This window comes from Rhinolophus sinicus, linkage group LG09, assembly GCF_036562045.2.
Source record: "Rhinolophus sinicus isolate RSC01 linkage group LG09, ASM3656204v1, whole genome shotgun sequence".
Classification (NCBI taxonomy): domain Eukaryota; kingdom Metazoa; phylum Chordata; class Mammalia; order Chiroptera; family Rhinolophidae; genus Rhinolophus; species Rhinolophus sinicus.
The window spans coordinates 33,523,828-33,543,423 of NC_133758.1; the positions used below are offsets into that span (position 1 = coordinate 33,523,828).

Here is a 19,596-nt window from a genome sequence, read left to right on the forward strand (position 1 = left end):
CAAAAATGACACTTCAAAAAGTTGCTGGTTTACAGACATAAGGAAAAATGGAAAAACCTGTGTTAGAACCTGTGTGTAAGTGATAATTGAAGGTATGAATTTTGGAAAAGTCGTCCAGGATGCGGGAGGGATAGGGTGGGATAGAACAAAAGGAGAATGGTGACCTGTAGAACAATGACATCTAAAAGAGGAGAAAGTAGTAGCTCAAAGGTTGAGTGAGAACAGTTCAGGAGAGAGGAGTGGTTAACAGTTCACAGTGCTGTAGACAGGTCAAATAGTAAATGGATCAAAAATTTGTTCATTGGATATGACAATAAAGAGGTTGTGGATGATTTTTGAGAAGAGTGTTTTTATATAATCGGGGTGGAAGCACTACATAGTAGGTTGAGGAGAGAATGGGAAGTAAGTAAATAAAGTTAACCCTTTCAAGAAGCGGGGCATCAGGGAAGATCCACTCAATATTATTGTTTTCTTACTAGCTAAGATATAATGGATATTTGCATGATATTAAAGGAAATGATGGGCTACAGGAAGAGCAACAGAATCCTTAGTAGATGGAAAGATACACACACCAAAGAGTGACAGGATTAGCTTTGGACTGAAGAAGTGTCCAACTTACTATTGAAACAGAGAGAAGAAACTAGGGAGAAATTTTAACAAGTGTACACATTGGAGTGCCTCCATTTAAAGAGTGTATAGGAGCAATATTAACTACTCAAAGAAATTAGGAAATAAGAGAATAAAGGATAGAAATTTTTTTCAAAAGTGAAATTTGAGGGTAACAGAGGAAAGTCAAGCAGCTGGCTAAGGACACACAGAGTACCGGGCAAATTAAGACCTAACATCAGAATATATTTAAAAAGTAAAATGTGCTAACCATTTTTAAAACCTTTCATTGTGAAACAGAACACAGAAAAAAGTGCTCAAAAACAAATATATGACTACAGTGATTTTTTTTCCAGCCAAATAATCGCCTCTATTCGAGAAATAGAATATTGCTAGCATTGCAGAACCCTCCATGTACTCCCTCCCACACTATTCCCGATATCAGTAGTCTTCTCCTCACTTACCTTTATAATTTTTCCAACTAATTATACGTCTTTCTATTTTGATTTTTGTGTTGTTTTGAATTTTATTCTGTAAGTGGAATTATACAGAGTATTTTTTATGTCCAGCTTCTTTCATTTAATATTATGTTAGTAATTATCAATCATTGCATGAAACTGTAGAATTTTTGTTGCTCTATGAATATGTTTGAACATACCAGAATTAGTTTATCTACTGCTGATGGACTTTTTATTTTCATATTTGAACTATTTTGACTTCTGTGAATATTCTGTATATATCTCCTGGTGCATGAATGTTTGCTTTCTTTTTTTTTTTCATATGTACTGAGGAGTTTTTCCAAAGTAGTTGTACCAATTTGTACTAGTAGTACGTGGGAATTCCCTTTGGTCTTTATCTTCACCAACACTTATTACTGTTCGATTTTTTAAAATTTTAGCTATTTAAGTTATTTTTAAAATACTTTTGGTCTTAAAGTTTTGTCTAGGTTTTAATGTTGCTCAGTACTTATTCTGTGTGCCTTTGATGGCTTTAGTCCTGTTCCCAGAGGTTGTGATTTGGTTGGTCCAGGGTAGGTGCTGGACATCCAGATTTCCTAACGTTATCCAGGAGACTAATGTTCAGACAAAATTGAGGGAAAAATAACGAATTATGTTTTATCACTATTGAACCTGTCTTGACTTCACATACTTCCTTGGAGAGTTTTGATTCCATGATGTTTCATTTTAACCCACTCTTCTACTTTGTTCCTGGTGATCAGACACCTGTGCTGCGTCCTGAATGTCTTAGATTCCATGCTGTTTCTCTTTACCCTTAATGGTTAAATCCTTGGCTGCACTCTGGAGGTCAGGATATTTAGGAGTTATTCGTGTGATTGTGTTGTTGTTTAAAAGCATCATAGAATCTAGGCAGTGCAGGGAAGTATGTGAAGCAGGACGGGTTTGATTGAGTTAAAGTAGAGCAGTGTGTTAAAATAAAGCATCACAAACAAAACTCTGCATGCAGTATGTGAAAACAAGGTAGGTTTGATAAGGATAAATTATGGCAGTTTTTCCCAACCTCAGCTGCCCATTAGAATCACTTGCAGAATTTTTGAAAATCCTGGTGTTTAGACCAATTAAATTAGAGTCTCTGGGAGTAGGACCCAGGCATCTGTATTTTTCAAATGTCCACAGATGATACCAGAATGCATCTGTATCAGTCATTGTTGCCATACTAATGCTTCATAACAAACAACTCCAGAAGTCAGTAACTTACAAGGCATTTATTCCAATGCTCCTGGGTTTGCAGGTCAGCTACTCTGTTTCCCCGAAAATAAGAGCTAGCCGGACAATCAGCTCTAATGCATCTTTCGGAGCAAAAATTAATATAAGACCCGGTCTTATTTTACTATAAATTAACATAAGACCCGGTCTTATAGTGAAATAAGACCGGGTTTTATATCACATTATATATCATATCATATCATGTCATATATTATAAAGACCCAGTCTTATAATGTAGTAAAATAAGACTGAGTCTTATATTAATGTTTGCTCCAAAAGACGCAATAGAGCTGATTGTCCGGCTAGGTCTTATTTTCGGGGAAACACAGTATAATTTGGCTGAAGCTCTGCTTCAGGCTGTGGGTGGGTTGGGTTCATGTCTACAACACATGTATTTTGGGCTCAGTCCAAAGGGGGCAGCTACCAGGAATATGTTCTCATGGCATATCTCTGGAGTACATAAAGTGTACTGTTTTACAAAGTACCTGTTTTGTACTTTTGTACAAAAAGAGTATTGCATAGCACATTTAAGGCTTCTGTTTGCATCAAAGTCATTAATATGCCATTGGCCAAATCGCCTCAACCTCCACAATTCACAAGGATGATGCACAAGGAAGGTGAGGGGCATAGCTGCCAAAGAGTAATTACAGTTACCCCAGTAACCAAGGGTAAGAATCACTGAAATAGAGGGTTGAGTGATTGGGCATTCTTTTGAAACTAAAGAGCAGAAGCATACTTGAGTGAGAAAGCTGGAGAGAGGAGAGAGTGGTTATAGAATGAGTGACTATTATTTCAGAGGAAGCTATTTCAGGTGACACAAATAAAAAATACACGGTATGGTCATAGAAGTTAGATGGCTGGATTTTAAATAATACCGATTTATTATGGAGGTGATAGGTAAAGGATTTGAGGAGTTGAAGGAGCCATCTACCTAGACATTGAGCCATCTACCTAGACATGTCCAAAAGGATGACACGATTTGGGATTGAAAGGAAGGAAGCAAACTCATGTGGAAGCTTTTTAATAAATGAAGCCAATAGATGATATGGAAGAGAAACCTACAATGGTGTTTCTACAGGCGTAGTAGATGAATGGGGGGGTGGGGGGTGAAGCAGATGTTTCCTTCATCTTTACCTCAGACACTTCAAAATACTCATCCCTTTCTCTTTCTCCAAAGTATCTCTGCTGTACTGTTACTGTCACTAGTTTTAGTTTGGCAGTATGGGTTCAGGAAAAAAAAAGAAAAACCTTGGAGTACATTATGACAGAAATGGAGGCATTTTTATGAGGGAGATTGGAGGAAGAAATCATCAAGAAGTGGCATTGAGAACTCCACTAATGATACATTCTGACCCAAGATGTGGAAGATGTTAGAAGAAAAATAGCATCTGTTATTGAGAGGGTATAAAGGAACTGTGTCCTCTGCTAAATTTCAGAGAAAGTGAGATGTAGAAATGTAAAGAGAAGAGATTGAGGATCTAGAGTGTTCTCAATGTGGGAGGGATGGGGCAGTGGGAGGTTTGCTCACGGCACCGGAACACAGAGCCGTGGAGTGGAGGATGAGAATGTGAGGCAGAATAGGTGTCCAGGGCTAACATGAATCATCCTGGGTTTAGCTGCCACAGATTTTCAAATACAAAGCCATTTAGATACTGTTCATGGAGCTTTTCAACATTATCCTCAGCACTTAACATATTTGATCTTACCTAATCACCACAACAACCTCAGAGATAGGTACAATTACTGTTCTGTTTACAGTTGAGAAAAGTGCAGTATAGAGTTGTTGAGCTGACATTTGATCCTGAGCAGTCTGACTCTAGTACCCATGCTTTTCATAATGCCTGATTTTGGTGGTGCGGGAATAGTTGTCAGCAATTTGATCTCTAAACACTGTTTGTGGCTCATGAAATTAGCATTTTAGAAAGACTAGTGTGTAAAGCAGTGATTTTCAGAATGTGGTCCCAGACCAGCCTCGTCATCATGTTCTGGGAACGGAGAAATCCTGGTCTTGGGCCATAGCCGGACCTCCCGAATCAGAAACTCTGGAGTAGCCCCAGTAGTGTGTTTTAACAAGCCCTGCAGGTGGTTCTGGTGCTCACTGAAGTGTGAGAAACCACAGGTCATATGTAAGAAATACCCCGGTAGAGAATGGATTCCATTGGGGCGCTAATTCAGAGACTATTGCAATAAACCAAGAGGCGGGGTGACTTGAAATTGTAAGGGAAATGAAGATGGAATGAAGTTACCAGGTTCCAGAGATGTGTGGGAGAAAAAGTTGACAGGAATTTGTGAAGAATAATAGAAAATCAGGAATGGGTGGTACCCCCCATTCCCAATTAAAAGCCCTTAGTATAATGCCCAAGGTTTGCTGGGGTGCATGGGGTGCTATTCGCTGAAACAGTGAGTGGAGAAAGAGGAGGGACAAAGTTGAGTTTGGTTTGGGGCTAGGAAACATCCAGATATTCGCATTTCTTTTTTTAGTAGAAGCATTTAGGTAAGGCATGGAGAATTTGACATTTGAGAATCAGATGGGAACAGAATAGCAAAAGTTCCTGAGGTTTTGCTTTGGCTGACAAACGACACTACTGGAATTTCACTTTTAATGAGGTGCTTGAGACTGGAAACCTGCTTGGTAGTCGCGCTGCCCTCTTCTCTTTGTGAGAAGTTTGTGGGAGAGGTAAGGGCATTAGCACCAGCACAACCGAAGGATGTGTTTTTGAATTATCTTAGTTTTTGTTTAGGGAAGTCTGTTACTTGCAGAATTGTTTAGAAAGTATTTCTCAGTAAGAGGATATAAAATTTCTTAAAGCATGAAATACATTGAGCAGAATTTTAAAGTTATTTTGTGTGAGCTTATAAGGTTACTATTTTTTCTTCTTTACTATCTCTTTGTTCTTTGTGTTTATAGGGTAAAATATAAATAGTATGCACCAGGCTTCATTTGTTAATAGATTATGTCCATTTATTATGTTCTTGATTTGAAATCTACACCAGTGTGTTCATATGTCCTCTTCTGTCACTATCTGTCCTTCTTAGGCTTTAGTAATTTATTAATTATAAAGTGATATCAGAAACTAGATTATCTGAGCAAATGTGTCCACTTGAAAGGGCTTTCTTTATAACGTATACAGAAATAGTTTTCATATTCTCCAGAACGTGATGACTTTTATGCAAATTGGATAGAAAAGCAAATGTTATTCTAGGCCAAGTTCTCAAAATTAAGTAATTTTCAAGAAACATAAAGAGAACAGGATTAGTTGTTGGCATTTTAATGATTTATTTTTTTCTCCATTGATCTTTTGTAGTTGAAATTATTTACTTTCGTTTTTCATTTTGGGAAAAAACACTTAGAAATATTGTAGTTATTTTTTAAGATTAGCTGTAATAAATTGAAATAAAAAGGTTTTGTGGATGTATACAAGTATATTCTCATATTTATTCAGGCAATTAATATGTTTCACTTTTTATTTACACTATTTGTTTTAAGTGATTTTGGAACTCAGTTTTTTTTCCTTACTTAAATGTAATTGTTTTTGAGAAGCATTTTTTGTTGTTTTCTTAAAAGTTGGTTTTTGGTAGCTTTTAAAAATAACACAGTTAATCTTTTTTGTTTATTTTTCTTCCAAAGCCTTTGTTTAGTACCAGTCACCCTTTTACTTTCCAATTGTTCTAAGGCTGACGTTGATGTGATAGTTGATCTTCGGCATAAAACAACGAGGTAAAGATTCATTCAGTGCAAGATTATTTTGTAGTTTAAGATTGACTTGAGAACAATTTAATATTTTGAAATTCTACAAATAATTACTAACATGGATAGGAAAAGTTTGTGCAGGCGTGCCCTGATTTTTTTGTTTGGTATTATAGTGTTATAGAAGAGTTACAGAGGATTGTCTGAGCATTACAGTGCTGACAAAATGGAAAGCAATTTCCAAAAGCAGCAAATTAATTTGGCCAGAGACAAAAAATTTTATAAAAGTTTGTTGGTGATGAACCCTCAAATTGAAAACCAACAAGTTTATGATAATTTTTTTTTAGTTTTTTTCCCTGATTGTAAAAAAAGATATATAGCTCCATACTCCCATGTCTGATACTCTTAAGAGCCAGCTGTTTTTTGGAATTCAGAAATTTTTGGATTTTTAGAAAAGTAATGTGAAACTGACCATTATTTAACACCCCAAACAGGATCTGGGGGCAGCTCTCTGAAATCTGACACATTCTGTATATGATTATGTGTATCATAAATTAATTGGCTAATGCCATATTGGTTAATACAGGGTTGCTTTCTGTTTTTCAATATTATAATATAAACAGTTTTAATACTATAAGCATTCTTGTATACACATTTATTTTTATGTATGGTCAACCAAGTGGTGGTTAAAAGCTCAGGTTTGAAATCAGGTTCCATCATTTACTAGCTACTGTTTTGAGTGTTAAATAAGATAATTCACTCTTAGCATTAACCTGGAACATAGTAATTATTAATAAATGATAGGTATTATAGCAATGGTAATAATAGTAGCTATTGCCATTATTGTTAATATTAATAAACACTTGGCTTCATAAAATGATTTCTAGAAATAGAATTGCTAGATGAAAGGGATGTGTTATTGGGACTTTGGGGAAAAATTTATAAAGAAAAGCCCTCCAACTTAACGTTTTCCTCCTTCCTTAGTCCAGAAGCATTGGAAATCCATGGATCATTTACGTGGCTTGGACAAACACAATATAAACTTCAGCTGAAAAGCGAAGAGATTCAGACTTTGCAGCTGAAAGCATGCTTTGTCCATACAGGTGTTTATAACCTTGGAACTCCTAGGGTATTCGCCAAGTTATCGGACCAAGTTACAGTGTTTGAAACAAGTCAGCAGAACTCCATGCCTGCCCTGATCATCATTAATAATGCGTGACATCTTGTAAATCCACAGGAATCAGTTTTATTTTATAGAATGGGTTTTACAGCAGTATTTGAAATACCTAACTTGTTCTGGAGGTTGGTGTCAGATCACTGCAAAATACTTTGGACTTGTCAATTTGTTGACGATGCAAAGCACGTTGGACTGAGAATATTGATATTCCTTTTTTGTATTTCTTTAAACCTGGTAATAATTTACATGCTCATAATACAGACTTTCAACATATCCTTGCACCTTATTAAGCCCCACCTTGAAAAACAATGTCTAAGTCTGCTGTTACAACTTATCAATGGTATATGACTATTAGGAGATGATTTTTGAGGAAGGAAAGGCCTTGTTGACAACACTTGGTTAAGCCATTAGCCTATAAATTCCAGCTTTACTGTGAAGTTCAATAGAGTGTTAAATACAAGTTTTCCTGTCTCACAATTCTCTAAAATCAGTTTCGAACTTTGGTTTAGAGTCATCATACTTCAGTATCTGGTGGTTCCTATGGCTTATATATAACTTTGTAAAAAGAAAATTTTTTTCTGATGCTTTGAATATAGTTTTGAAAGGAGTTTGACTTTTTTCCCCCCTCACTCATCTCAGCAGAGAGTGCACTATTTCACGGTATGAGATTTTTGTCATTTAAATTATCATATTCTTTATTATGTAACTTTAACAATTGAGTTGATCTGTTTAAAATATAAATCTCAAGTTAATTAAAAATAATCTTTTCAAAAATGTATTATATTTATAACAAATGTACTGTAAATAGAATAAAGACATCCTATTCACTGTATAGGTTTATTAGATGCCTTTATTTTTATTCTGAGGACCTAATATATTCTTTATTTAAAATGAGTGCCAACCGTATAGCAGATACCAGACCAACTTCCTGAGAAAGTGTTTCCATCTTTGTTTCCAAAAGAGAAGTACAGCCTTTGTTCTTACAGTCCTTGGTAGCCTTGTTATATACATGAGCGAATGAATAGTCTTTAAGTGTGTCATGTCTAATGCCCAGTTACAAATTTGGATTATCTTTTTATATCCTGGGAGAAAAGAAGATCATGCTTATTGAACCTATTATGAATAACCACATTGCAGACTCTGGTGCTGGTTATGGAAGACTAGGTAATTTAGCCTTCCTCCTGAAGGAAAAGAAAAAGTCTGACCAAAATGGAAGAAAACATCTTACTGAAACCAAAGTGTTACCAATACAGTCAGTTATTAGAGGACCAAAATCCAGAGGACAGTTCAGAGAAATGAAACCCGCATTTGGAACGACCTTGCCTTGGGAGTGTTTGCCCACTTAGAAGGAAACAGCTGAGAGGCAGAACCTTACATTTGACATGCTTTGAGACAAGAAGTATATAGGTCAGGAAAAACTGAACAAGGAGAGGAAAAGAATGAAAAATAGGCAAAAGAAAAAGATCAGAGACCTACTGGGTTCAGTGAGAAAGTCTTTTCTGTTTATTTGGACTCTTAGAAAGAAGAGAGAGGATGGGGGAAAAGCAGTGTTTGAAGAGAATCTCAGAATTTTCCAAGATGGACATCAAGATACAGATTCAAGTAGTTTAGTAAATCCCAAACAACATAAATAAAAAGAAATTGATACCCAGATGCATCATAGTGAAACTGCTGGAAATGAAAGATGGAGGAAACAATCTTGAACAGAAGACAAAACTTACTTGAATGATAACAATAATTCAACAAAGCTTACTTTTCACTAAAAAATGGAAGCAGAAAATAGCGGATGATCTTCAAAGGGTTGAAAGAAACTAACTGCTAAGCCAAAATTCTGAACTCAGCATGAATACCTTTCAAGAATAGAAATGAAACTAAGATATTTTCAGACAAATAAAACCAGCGAGTTTACTTCCAGGTGGTCCTAGGACAGTGGTGTCTGCCTAAATCGAAATCTTTCTATTCATTCTCCAAATAAATATACAAATCAACAAGAAGAACAAGGGAAGCCATACTTAACTCATGCTTTTAGCATAACTAGACAGAATACTACTAACCTCAAATTATCTGTAAACGGAAAAATTAGCACTAAATTTCAATGAGCTATCTCAAGCATCTACTGCAAGTGTTTGTGGTAAGTACAGGAATCCAGAAAGACTGGATAGAAGGTAAGAGAACAGAGGGGTTAAGGGTGAGGTGAAATCACTAAACAAAAAGGTGATCCTAAATGTAAAATTATTCAACAAGAGACCTGGTAGATCAGAGCTCTAAAGATAGGCAAGGCATTTGAGGCTTTGCTGTGGGGCCTTGTAGGGGCAGCAAAGAATAGGGACTGTCCGTTACACAGCAAAGGAAATGCCTCCTGACAAAAATTACCTTATAAATCAGCTGCTTAGAGGACTACTGAGTATGTTGAGGCTCGTGCAGCCCAAATAACTTTCAATTTCAATTGAAATTCTTCCATTAAAGACTCATACGCTTAGGCCTGATTTCCAGAAGACAATATTACATGCAGATGCCTGTAGGTAACCGTAAGAACATACCCATATCCATCTTTAAAATGTAAGATTTGTCAGGCAGCTTGTAAGAGCACAGCTTTAAATGGAATGGGACACAGGCGTGCTGGTGGGAGGAGCAGGAATGGGGCGTGAGGCTCGAGAGGAGGAAGTGATAGGATGCGGAAGAAACACTTGGCGGATTTCATAATTTTTCTCAGCGTTAACCCTGTTCGATACTCTTCCATTGTGTGTTCCCAGCATTACTGGGCTGTAGTTGTTTACCTTAGGGGTAGAGTGTGTTTTCCATATCCCCTACCCAGCCACTCAGCTCCTGTTCTCATTGTTTGATTTTTAAGCTGTGATAGAAGAGTCAGCTTTACCAACTTCAACAGTTCTCAGTTCCTTACCTACTTGAATTATGCTGTACTTGTTGGCAAGAAGGGACACATCTGAGAACTGGATGCTTGTGAAACGCAAAAATGGGTGTTCTTTTTTGCATGTGAATGGTATGTCTAAGTTCAATAAACTTTCCACCAGGGTGTAGTATATAAAAGTCTGAAATCTTTTGAAAAATATTAGTATCTGTTGATTAGAAAGTCTGGTTTCAAAATAACTTGAACTAGAAAAGGGGCATTAGGCTGCACGAGGGACTATAGGGAATTTTAACACAGCCCTGATGCAGATAGAGGAAGGGGAGGCGGGTGTTTCCAAGGGAGGTCTCTGTAATTGGACAGGCTGTGGGGTGGGCGGGAGTGGCTGTGGAGCCCGGCTCTGCCAAGTCTGGGGGTGGTGGGGATCAGCCCTGTGCCATTCTTGGGCGGCTACCATGGTTTGTTCCAGTAACCCTCCAATGGGCAGCTGCACAGAAGTGAGGAGCGATCGAAAGACCTGGTTTTATAGGCTCAAAAAGATTCAAGATTCAAAACATGGGCGTGGAGCTACTCTTGAGAGCCGGGTTGCTAGTCTGCACATGTCTGCAATGCGGCCTGTGCTTCTGGATCTTACGTGGGTCTCTGGCTTCTCCACTCCAGCCCTGCGGTTCAGGGGCTGTGGGGCAAGTCGGAGAGCAAGGTTACATCTAAGGACACTTACTTCCTTCTTGAAAGTTTCGGTCCGTGGGCTTGTAAAAAAGCCTAAGGAAGAAAATGAAAGCACATTCACCCGGCTCATGAGAACCCATTGTTAAATTTGCAGGAATTCCATGAACCAGATGTGAAACAACACAGCCACTTATGAAAAGCTGTTACATAAAGTCACAACTGGATACGTGCTATTGAAAATAAAGGGAATAAATACTCAAAATTCACCACTTCCTAAATATCTTACTATTATCTACTCTCCACAAGTTATTTATGTCTATTATATCTGTCAACAAAAAGAACCTGAATCTTTGGAGATATTAAAAAGATTTTCATTTATGGGCCTTGCTGAGGAATTAGGTGAAAAAAGAGTTCCCTAGCTAAACAAATTAGGGAAATAATGGAATTAAAATTAAAGAGATTTCTTTATTGCTCATGTGCATTCATGGCGAGTTTCCCAAGCATTTCATAGGGACCAGCCCTTCCTAGCCAATGTATTTCTCAGGAACTAGTGATGTGCTCATAGACTAAAGGCTGGGAAACTTTTTCTGCAAAGTCGCAGTTAGTATTATGGGCCTTGCATCTCATATAGTCATTTGCAAACTACTCAGCTCTTCCATTATACCACAAAAGCTTCCAGAAATTATATGTAAATGAACAGGTGTGGCTGTTTTGGTAAATAAACACCTGTCTCTGTAAATCACGTTTTATTAGCTTTAACACTGAGTGACTATCGGCATATCGTGGGGAGCTACGAGATCAGAGAACAAAGGAGAAAGCACAGGGCGAAGGGATGCTTCATTCCTTTCTAATGCAGGTTTCACTAAAACCTAGCAAGTGATTCCTGAAACCAACTATATCCACTAGAGGGCGCCACGAGTACAATTCTGCATCAATACATCCATGGCAATTTACCTGTAAAATGTTGAAATTGGCATTTTATTATGAGATAGCACTTAGTGGAATTGGGATTAGCATTAAACATTTTTTATTGGCTACAGAGAATTAGAATGAGGCACATTAATGATAATCTACCAGCCTCAGGTACTAAAGATATTAACCCAAGATATACTTCATAATGAAAACTGCTGCTGACTTTTTAGTAGTCTTCACCTCATCCAGAGAAAAGATGAATAATTTTCTTGAAACTTTTAATATTTTAGACATTGTAAATAATGTATTGATCAGAAAGTCCTTTAATTTTTCGTAATGCAATCTAAAATGGAGGCTAAAATAGAAAATTGTTAATAAAAACTGATAAAAGATATGGATAAGAATTCCTCCATCCCCACTTGTTGGCTGTGGACAAATCTCTCTGTTTCTTTATAACACAGGATTCTTTGTCTGGTATATTTAGGTGAGGTAATGGGTTTTAAAGTGCTTGGAACGTGGTTGGTGTCCAGTACGTACTAAATCGTGGCTAAATGACTAAATGATGTGTCGGTGAGCTACAAATCGGAGTTTTGATGTATCTGGAGAATTCCTGCTAGTGGTATATGGTATTATTGAGCAAGATGACTGAAACCAAAAGGGCCCCAGGCTTTCCTAAGTTTGCCAGCTTGATTCAGTCATTTGGACAGCTTTCTGAAGTATCTCACAGTTACCCAAAAGTGAAAATCTGGGACTGTTTAGAAGAAATCGGCATAAATAATCTTACAAGTTTTCAAACAGAAGTTACAGTATTGTAAACTAAAACACTGGTTTCAAAACCAACACCAGAATTGAGATATCAAGTGTAATGCTTAAATACTTAGTATTACTTAGCTCTTTAAAGGAAGATTATAATATCTTCTAAGTAATAAAGTAAGAGTCTATGATTTCAGGCATATAAGTTTACATGTGGATAATAGACCATAGTCTCTGCAAACGAGACTGCCTTGGAAAATCTAGTGTGAGTGGCTCCTAAATCAGATTACCCAGTTTGAATCCATGGCTTTACTCCTTACCAAATATGAGACCTTGGGAAAATAAAAGTCACTTAACCAAGCACCTTAGTTTTCTCATCTGTGTGGTGTGGCTACAATAGTTCCCATCTCACTAAATCACTGTGAGGAGCAAATGACTTAATTCCAGAAATTTCTTAGTTTAGTGACTGACAGGTAGTAAATAACAAATGTATTATTATTTTTTAAAGTTTTATGAAGAAAAATAGGGTAAGAAGATTTAAAATTTTTTAATTTTTCAATTACAGTTGACTCAATAAATCTATTATTTTTAAATATGATTTACTTAAATTCCACTTGAGAAGGCTCTCTGTAAGCCTAATAGCTGCAATTTCAAATAGCTGTATGAACCATAAACCCATAATCAATTCTGTCTATAGCAACCATTGTGGTGTTTTAAGTTTCTAATTTTGTTCATTACAGGATTTATTTTGATTGCAGGCTTTGGCTACATGTGTATCAACTATGAGCTTTGCTTCCTTCATATCATCCCTTAATACTTAGAGGAGTAAGGGCATATGCTAGAAGTTCTTGTTGAGATAAATAGAATTGAATTGATTAAATTGCCTTTTGTCTATTAAAAGCTGAATGAATTTTGTGATTAACAGTGCCAGTACACAGTAACTCTTCACCGGCTTTAATATATGGAAAGCTTCATAAATGACAAATATTCTGAATCCTGGCTTTTAGTTTAATAAAAATGAGCTTTTGAAACTGAATCACATACTTGCATACATAGGAATTCATGTGTAATAGTTGTCCCATTAAAAATTTTTGTTAACATGATGGGTACCCACTGTTCATACTGTACTTGTGCTGTGGAAATCCAGTTACCTCTTGATGTTTGAGGGCTCGCTATATGTTTTTGCTTATAAAGAAAATTTTGTTTTCATTAGCAGTTTAAGCCTTGTACTATATCAAGGAGCATGCATGTGACATAATTCTCCCATCATGCCTTTACCCATAGTCTCAGTTTCATGCTGCTTTTTTATATCTTAGTTTCTTGTATTGAAATATAATATTTTATCTTAAAACAAGTAAATAATCCAACAACCTTATTTTGTCCAAAAAATGGTTCGCCAAAGCATTACAAATATTACTACCAATGAAAAATATTAGGTTATGATATAGGATTCTCTAAAATTTGAATGGATTTTATCCCAGCAAGCATGACTTGGTGGCTGCTATTTAAGTATATATTTTGAAAACTGCATGCTTTTTAGACCATATTTCTGGAAGATTACACTAGGACCTGATAATAGTGGTTGTTTCTGGACTGCAAAGTTGATGATTATGGGATAGGAGTGGGAGGGAGATTTTATTTTACTCTGTAATCTCTTCACATTTCAAACCATGCAAATATCTTTATTTTAAAATTAAAATAACTAAAAACAAAAGCTAATTTGCAACCCCTACCCCAGATAATTTAATTTAGCAGATCTGAGTAGGAATCCTGAATTTACATTCAACAACAAAAATGTTCACTTTTTAGTTTTCCTCAGGAATTTGGCGTTTTTATGAATGTGATGATAGAACTGAGAATTATCTTCTCCATGAATGCATAGAGTCAGTATTTATCAGAAAGGTCTTACCTCACTGGTGCTGTGTTATTCTGGCCTTGGTGTTGTTCTCTGGGCACTGTGGTCCTGGAAGCTCCTTAAAGCTGACTCTATCAGGGAATGCGTTGTGGGTTCTTGGGAGACCCCATCACTGGAGACACTCACCTTAAAGTTCCTCGAATGTAGGTGATACCTCCTTGGGTGGCTGTTTATGGCTGTCTTTCTCTCTTGGGCTCTCAGTCCCTGTAGGTGAACCCCTTTTAAATCCAGCCATAGGATGCCCATGTCTCATGTCTGATTCTTACGATAGTCCCAACAAATTGCAAGTACAGAATGTTCCCAAGGCAGCTACCGTTCCTTGCTCTTCTATGAGAGGAATTAGCCACAAACAATTTATTACCTTTCAGCTTTTCCAGGCATGGGCCTAGCGCTCACCTCTTCATGAGCCCCAGGTCAAACTGTTGAGAAGTTCCTTTGAAGCCCTAGACTTAACCCTCCTTATACCCTTGAGGTGGGTGCTGAGTCAACTGAATGCCAACTGTCTCCTTTGTGAATCCTGCATAGGCTGTTGAGTACCTCACTTTAGAATATGGGAGTAGGTTCCATCTTTAGTTTTATTCTTGGAATTTGGGGGCATGAATTAAAATGAAAACAGAGTCCCATTTTAACAACTCATTTCATTTATTTTACAGAACAACTTAGGTTTCTTTGTGTCAATATTAGTGTATGTTTGATAATGCTGTGTTCCAGCCATTTTCCTTATGATTGATGGGTCTATATATTGAGTAATTTTAGCCTTTGCTATTTTTTTATCTTACCAAGATTAATAGCTGTAGAAGTTGCTGACGAATATTTTGCCGCCACTCTGCCTCATTTCAAGACTTTTTTCTTAAAAATGGCTTGTCAGTACAAATTTTTGTTCAGCCCTGCCTTCTGTGTTTTTCATCAGATTCAAACACAAACAAGAGAAATTCTCATCTTGACTTTCAGGACAGAACACCGTTCTCGTTTTTCTCCAATACCTCTGATGCTCCTTCTGAGTCTCCTTTGTCTTTATTCAACCATCAACAGTTAGGCCGAATCGTTGGTTAAAATGTGGGCTGTTTTGGGCACAGTGGAGGATTTCCATTAAAAAGAGGGGCTTGATTCTACTCCTGTGTTTTTTATTTCCATGCTTCCATGAACTCCTGATTTAACAATCATACAAAAATCGGGGAAAGTGCTCTTTCACCTGAACTTTTAGGGTGCATAATTACACATTTAAAAAATTAACTATTCAAAAACTAGGTGAATTAATAAAGAAGACAACAAAGAAATAGCTGTATAATAGAAAAAACATTCAGAGTTAAGATAAAATGAATTTTTAAAATATTCGTATATAATAAATGAAATCTAAGCCTAATGCTATTCTTTAGAAAGCTATTTTTCTATTATGAAAACCAGAATTGTAGATTCAAGGAAAGTTAATTAAAAGCTAGGAAATGTCTGTTAGTCTTAAAATGAATTGCAGTTTGGGTATATTCAAAACTGTTAAGTTTAATATTTAAAATATTGGGACTATCTGCCTGGCAGTTACATTTTTATGCTGCATATTTCACATTAATGTATTGAATCAATCAGAAAATGGGTAACTGCAACTCAGGTACAATTTGTAAAATAAATGATTATTGCTAATAATTAATGTAGTATAGTAATCCCTATGTTCTTGTATACAGAAGCTTGGAAGTGACTACTTTACACAAACACTCATGTTCCTATTATAATTATTTTAAAACATAAATTTAGGTTTCCCATATAGGAACTTGGAATCGGATACTTTTCACAAACACATTTATGGATTACAATTATTTTTATTTTCTAACATTTTATATTAAAAATATAGCTAATATACAATATTATATTAGTTTCAGGGATACACCACAGTTATTCAACATTCATATACCTAAAGAAGTGATCAGCATGATAAGTCCAGCAACCATCTGACACCGTACCACACTATCACAATATTATTGACTATATTCCCCATGCTGTACATTACATCCCCATGACTTATTTGTTTTATACCTGGAAGTTTGAACCTCTTATTCCCCTTTACCTTCCCCCCCTTTTTAAATTTATCAATTACAGTTGACATTCAATGTTATTTTATATTAATTTCAGGTTTACAACATAGTGGTTAGACATTTATCCAATTTAAGAAGCGATTCCCCTGACTAGTCTAGTACCCACCTGGCACTATACATAGTTATTACCATATAATTGACTATATTCCCTGTGCTTTACTTTACATCCCCATGACTATTTTGTAACTATCAGTTTGTACTTCTTCCTTCACCTTTTTCACCCTACCTCCAATCCCCTCCCATCTATCAACCTAACAAATCTAGTATCTACCTGACACCATACAGTTATTACAATAATATTGACTATATTCCTTATGCTAAACCCTACATCCCCATGATGACTTTATAACAACCATTTGTAGTTCTTAATCCTTTCCCCCTTTTTTCACCCACACCCCCAACTCTCCTCCCATCTGGCAACCATCAAAATGTTTTCTGTATCTATGAATTTGTTTCTGTTTTATTTGTTAATTTTGCTCTTAGATTCCACATATAAGCGAAATCACATTACATCTGTCTTTGTCTGACACACTCCACTCAGCACAATACCCTCCAGGTTCATCCATGCCACCACAGATGGCAAGACCCCATTCCCTTCCCTGGCGAGCAATATTCCACTATATATATGCACAACCCCCTCTATCCAGTCTTCCATCTACAGACACACAGGCTGCCTCCACATCTTGGTCATTGTAAACAATGCTGCAATGGACATATGGGTGCACATGTCCCCTTGAAGTAAGGCTTTGGGTTTGTTCAGATAAATACCCTGAAATGAGATTATTTGGTCCTTCATTGTCTCTTCTTATAGCCTTTGTTTTAAAGTCTATTTTGTCTGGTGTAACTATTGCTACTCCAGCTTTTTTTGGTATTTTTTCATTTTAATTTTCATGAAATATCTTTTCCCATCCCTTTACTTTCAATCTCTGTGTGTCCTTTGATCTGAAGTGAGTCTTGTAAGCAGCATATGTAAGGGTTTTGTTTTCTTATCCATTCTGTGGATAAGCCCTCCTATGTCTTTTGATTGGAGCATTTCATCCATTTTTTATTGAAGGTAATTGTTGATAGATACGTAACTATTGCCATTCATGATTTTGATCTTTTTTTTTCTTTTCTTTTTCTATCTTAAAGAAGTCCCTTTAACATTCTTTGTAATACTGGTTTGTTGGTGATGAACTCCTTAGCTTTTTCTTGTCTGGGAAACTTTTATCTGTCCTTTGATTCTAAGTGATAGCTCTGCTGGGTAGAGTAATCTTGGTTGTAGGTCCTTATTTTTCGTCACTTTGAATATTTTGTGCCAATCCCTTTGGCCTGCAAAGTTTCTATAGAGAAATCAGCTGACAGTCTTATGGGAGCTCTCTTATAAATTACTAATTGCCTTTCTCTTGCTGCTTTTAGGATTCTCTATTTGTTTTTAACCTTTGCCATTTTAATTATGATGTATCTAGATGTGGGCCTGTTTGGGTTCATCTCGTTTGGGACTCTCTGCACTTCCTGGACTTGTATATTTATTTCCTTTACCAGGTTAGGAAAGTTTTCAGTCATTATTTCTCAAATAGGTTCTCAATCTCTTGCCTTCTCTCTTCTGGTTCACTTATGATGTGAATGTTTTTACTTTTGATATTGTCCCAGAGGTCTCTTAAACTATCCTTATTTGTTTTGGGTTCTTTTTTCCTTTTGCTGTTCTGATTGGGTTTTATTTGCTACCTTGTCTTCCAAATTGCTGATTCGACCATCTGCTTCTTCTAGTGCACTCTTCATTTCAGTTATTGTATTCTTCACTTCTGACTGGTTCTTTTTTATGGCTTCTATGCCCTTTTTTATGCTCGCTATCTCTTTGTTGAAGTTCTCACTAAGTTCCTTGAGCATTCTTATAACCATTGTTTTGAACTCTGTCTCTGGTAGGTTGCTTGACTCCATTTCATTTAGTTCTTTTGGTAGATTTTCCGCCTGTTCTTTCATTTGGGACACATTTCTTTGTGTACTCATTTTGACTGCCTCTCTGTGTTTATTCTATGTATTAGGTAGCTTGCTTTTTCTCCCAGTGTTGGCCAGACGTTATGTTGTAGGTGGCCTTATGTAGTAGGTGTCCTGTGGGGCCCAGTGGCACAGTCTCCCTGGTCACCTGAGCCAGGTGCTCTAGGCGTGTCCCTTGTGTGGGTGTGTGTGCCCTCTCTCCACCCTGTTTGCCCAAAAATAAGACCTAACCAGATAATCAGCTCTAATGCATCTTTTGGAGCAAAAATTAATATAAGACCCGGTATTATATTATATTATATTATATTATATTATATTATATTATGACTCTGTCTTATATTATAGTAAAATAAAACTGGGTTTTATATTAATTTTTGCTCCAAAAGGCTCATTAGAGTTGATCGTCTGGCTAGGTCTTATTTTCAGGGAAAAATGGTAGTTGAGCCTTGATCGCTCTTAGTATGTCAGTGGGTACCAAGAGTTTGGTACCTCAGGCTAACTGGCTGTGGGATTTGGCTTGTCCACAGCTTTTGGGCTGCTGTGCAGGAGGCTTATTCCACTGAGTGGGTGTCGTGTGGCAGACCCTGCTCGCTGCTCCATTTATCATCAAGGTGGCCTGCGGGGTCTGTGCTCCTGCTCCCCACATAAGAATGCGAGATATGGTGAGGCCAAAAAGGAACACCCACTGAGCCATAGATAGGGGAGTCATACCACTATCGTCTCACTGGCAGTACTATAGTTTCACTGGAGGCTGGAGCCCCATGACCTGCAACCTGCCGTCCGCTCTTCTACATGCCAATCAACCAACTTGACTTTCCAACCAGCGCAGCCGTGGCAGTTATATCAATGGCTAATTGGCTAACTGGTTACAGCTGATGGCCAACTAGCCACAGCTGACGGCCATCTACTACCCGAGCCAGCACCTTTCCATGTGAGGCTGAGAGCGTGGAAAATGCTCTCTGGGACTCTGTCCCCACAGTGGGATTTATTGCAGCAGGCTCTGGTGCCTGCTGAGACCGCCCTTTTGTGTGTGTCACTTGTGAAGCTAATTGTCGGTGCTCTGCTGTGGTCTGAAGCCAATCTCCAAGTATGTTGGTTCTGGGCCCTCTTGGGAGGGGCTCTGGTGCAGGGCCAGGTCAGCCACTGCCTGTGACCAGCCAGGGGCTACCTGGTAGGAGCTACAAAGCTATACGCAATTGTGTTGACTGTTCTGGACCTGGAGGAG

At 37.2% G+C, this 19,596-nt stretch overlaps 1 protein-coding gene across 8 annotated transcripts in view; it reads left to right on the forward strand.

Moving 5' to 3' along the window:
• The window catches only part of TRAPPC8 (trafficking protein particle complex subunit 8), a 78,842-nt gene extending 70,815 nt beyond the window's left edge, over positions 1 to 8,027 (forward strand). For all 8 annotated transcript variants that reach the window (XM_019714079.2, XM_074340195.1, XM_019714076.2 and 5 more), the window contains 2 exons: positions 5,959 to 6,048; positions 7,003 to 8,027. In XM_019714079.2, coding sequence (XP_019569638.1) covers positions 5,959 to 6,048; positions 7,003 to 7,237 — 325 coding nt within the window. In that variant the 3' untranslated portion in view covers positions 7,238 to 8,027. The remainder of the gene's footprint in view (positions 1 to 5,958; positions 6,049 to 7,002) is intronic.
• Positions 8,028 to 19,596: the final 11,569 nt, after the last annotated feature.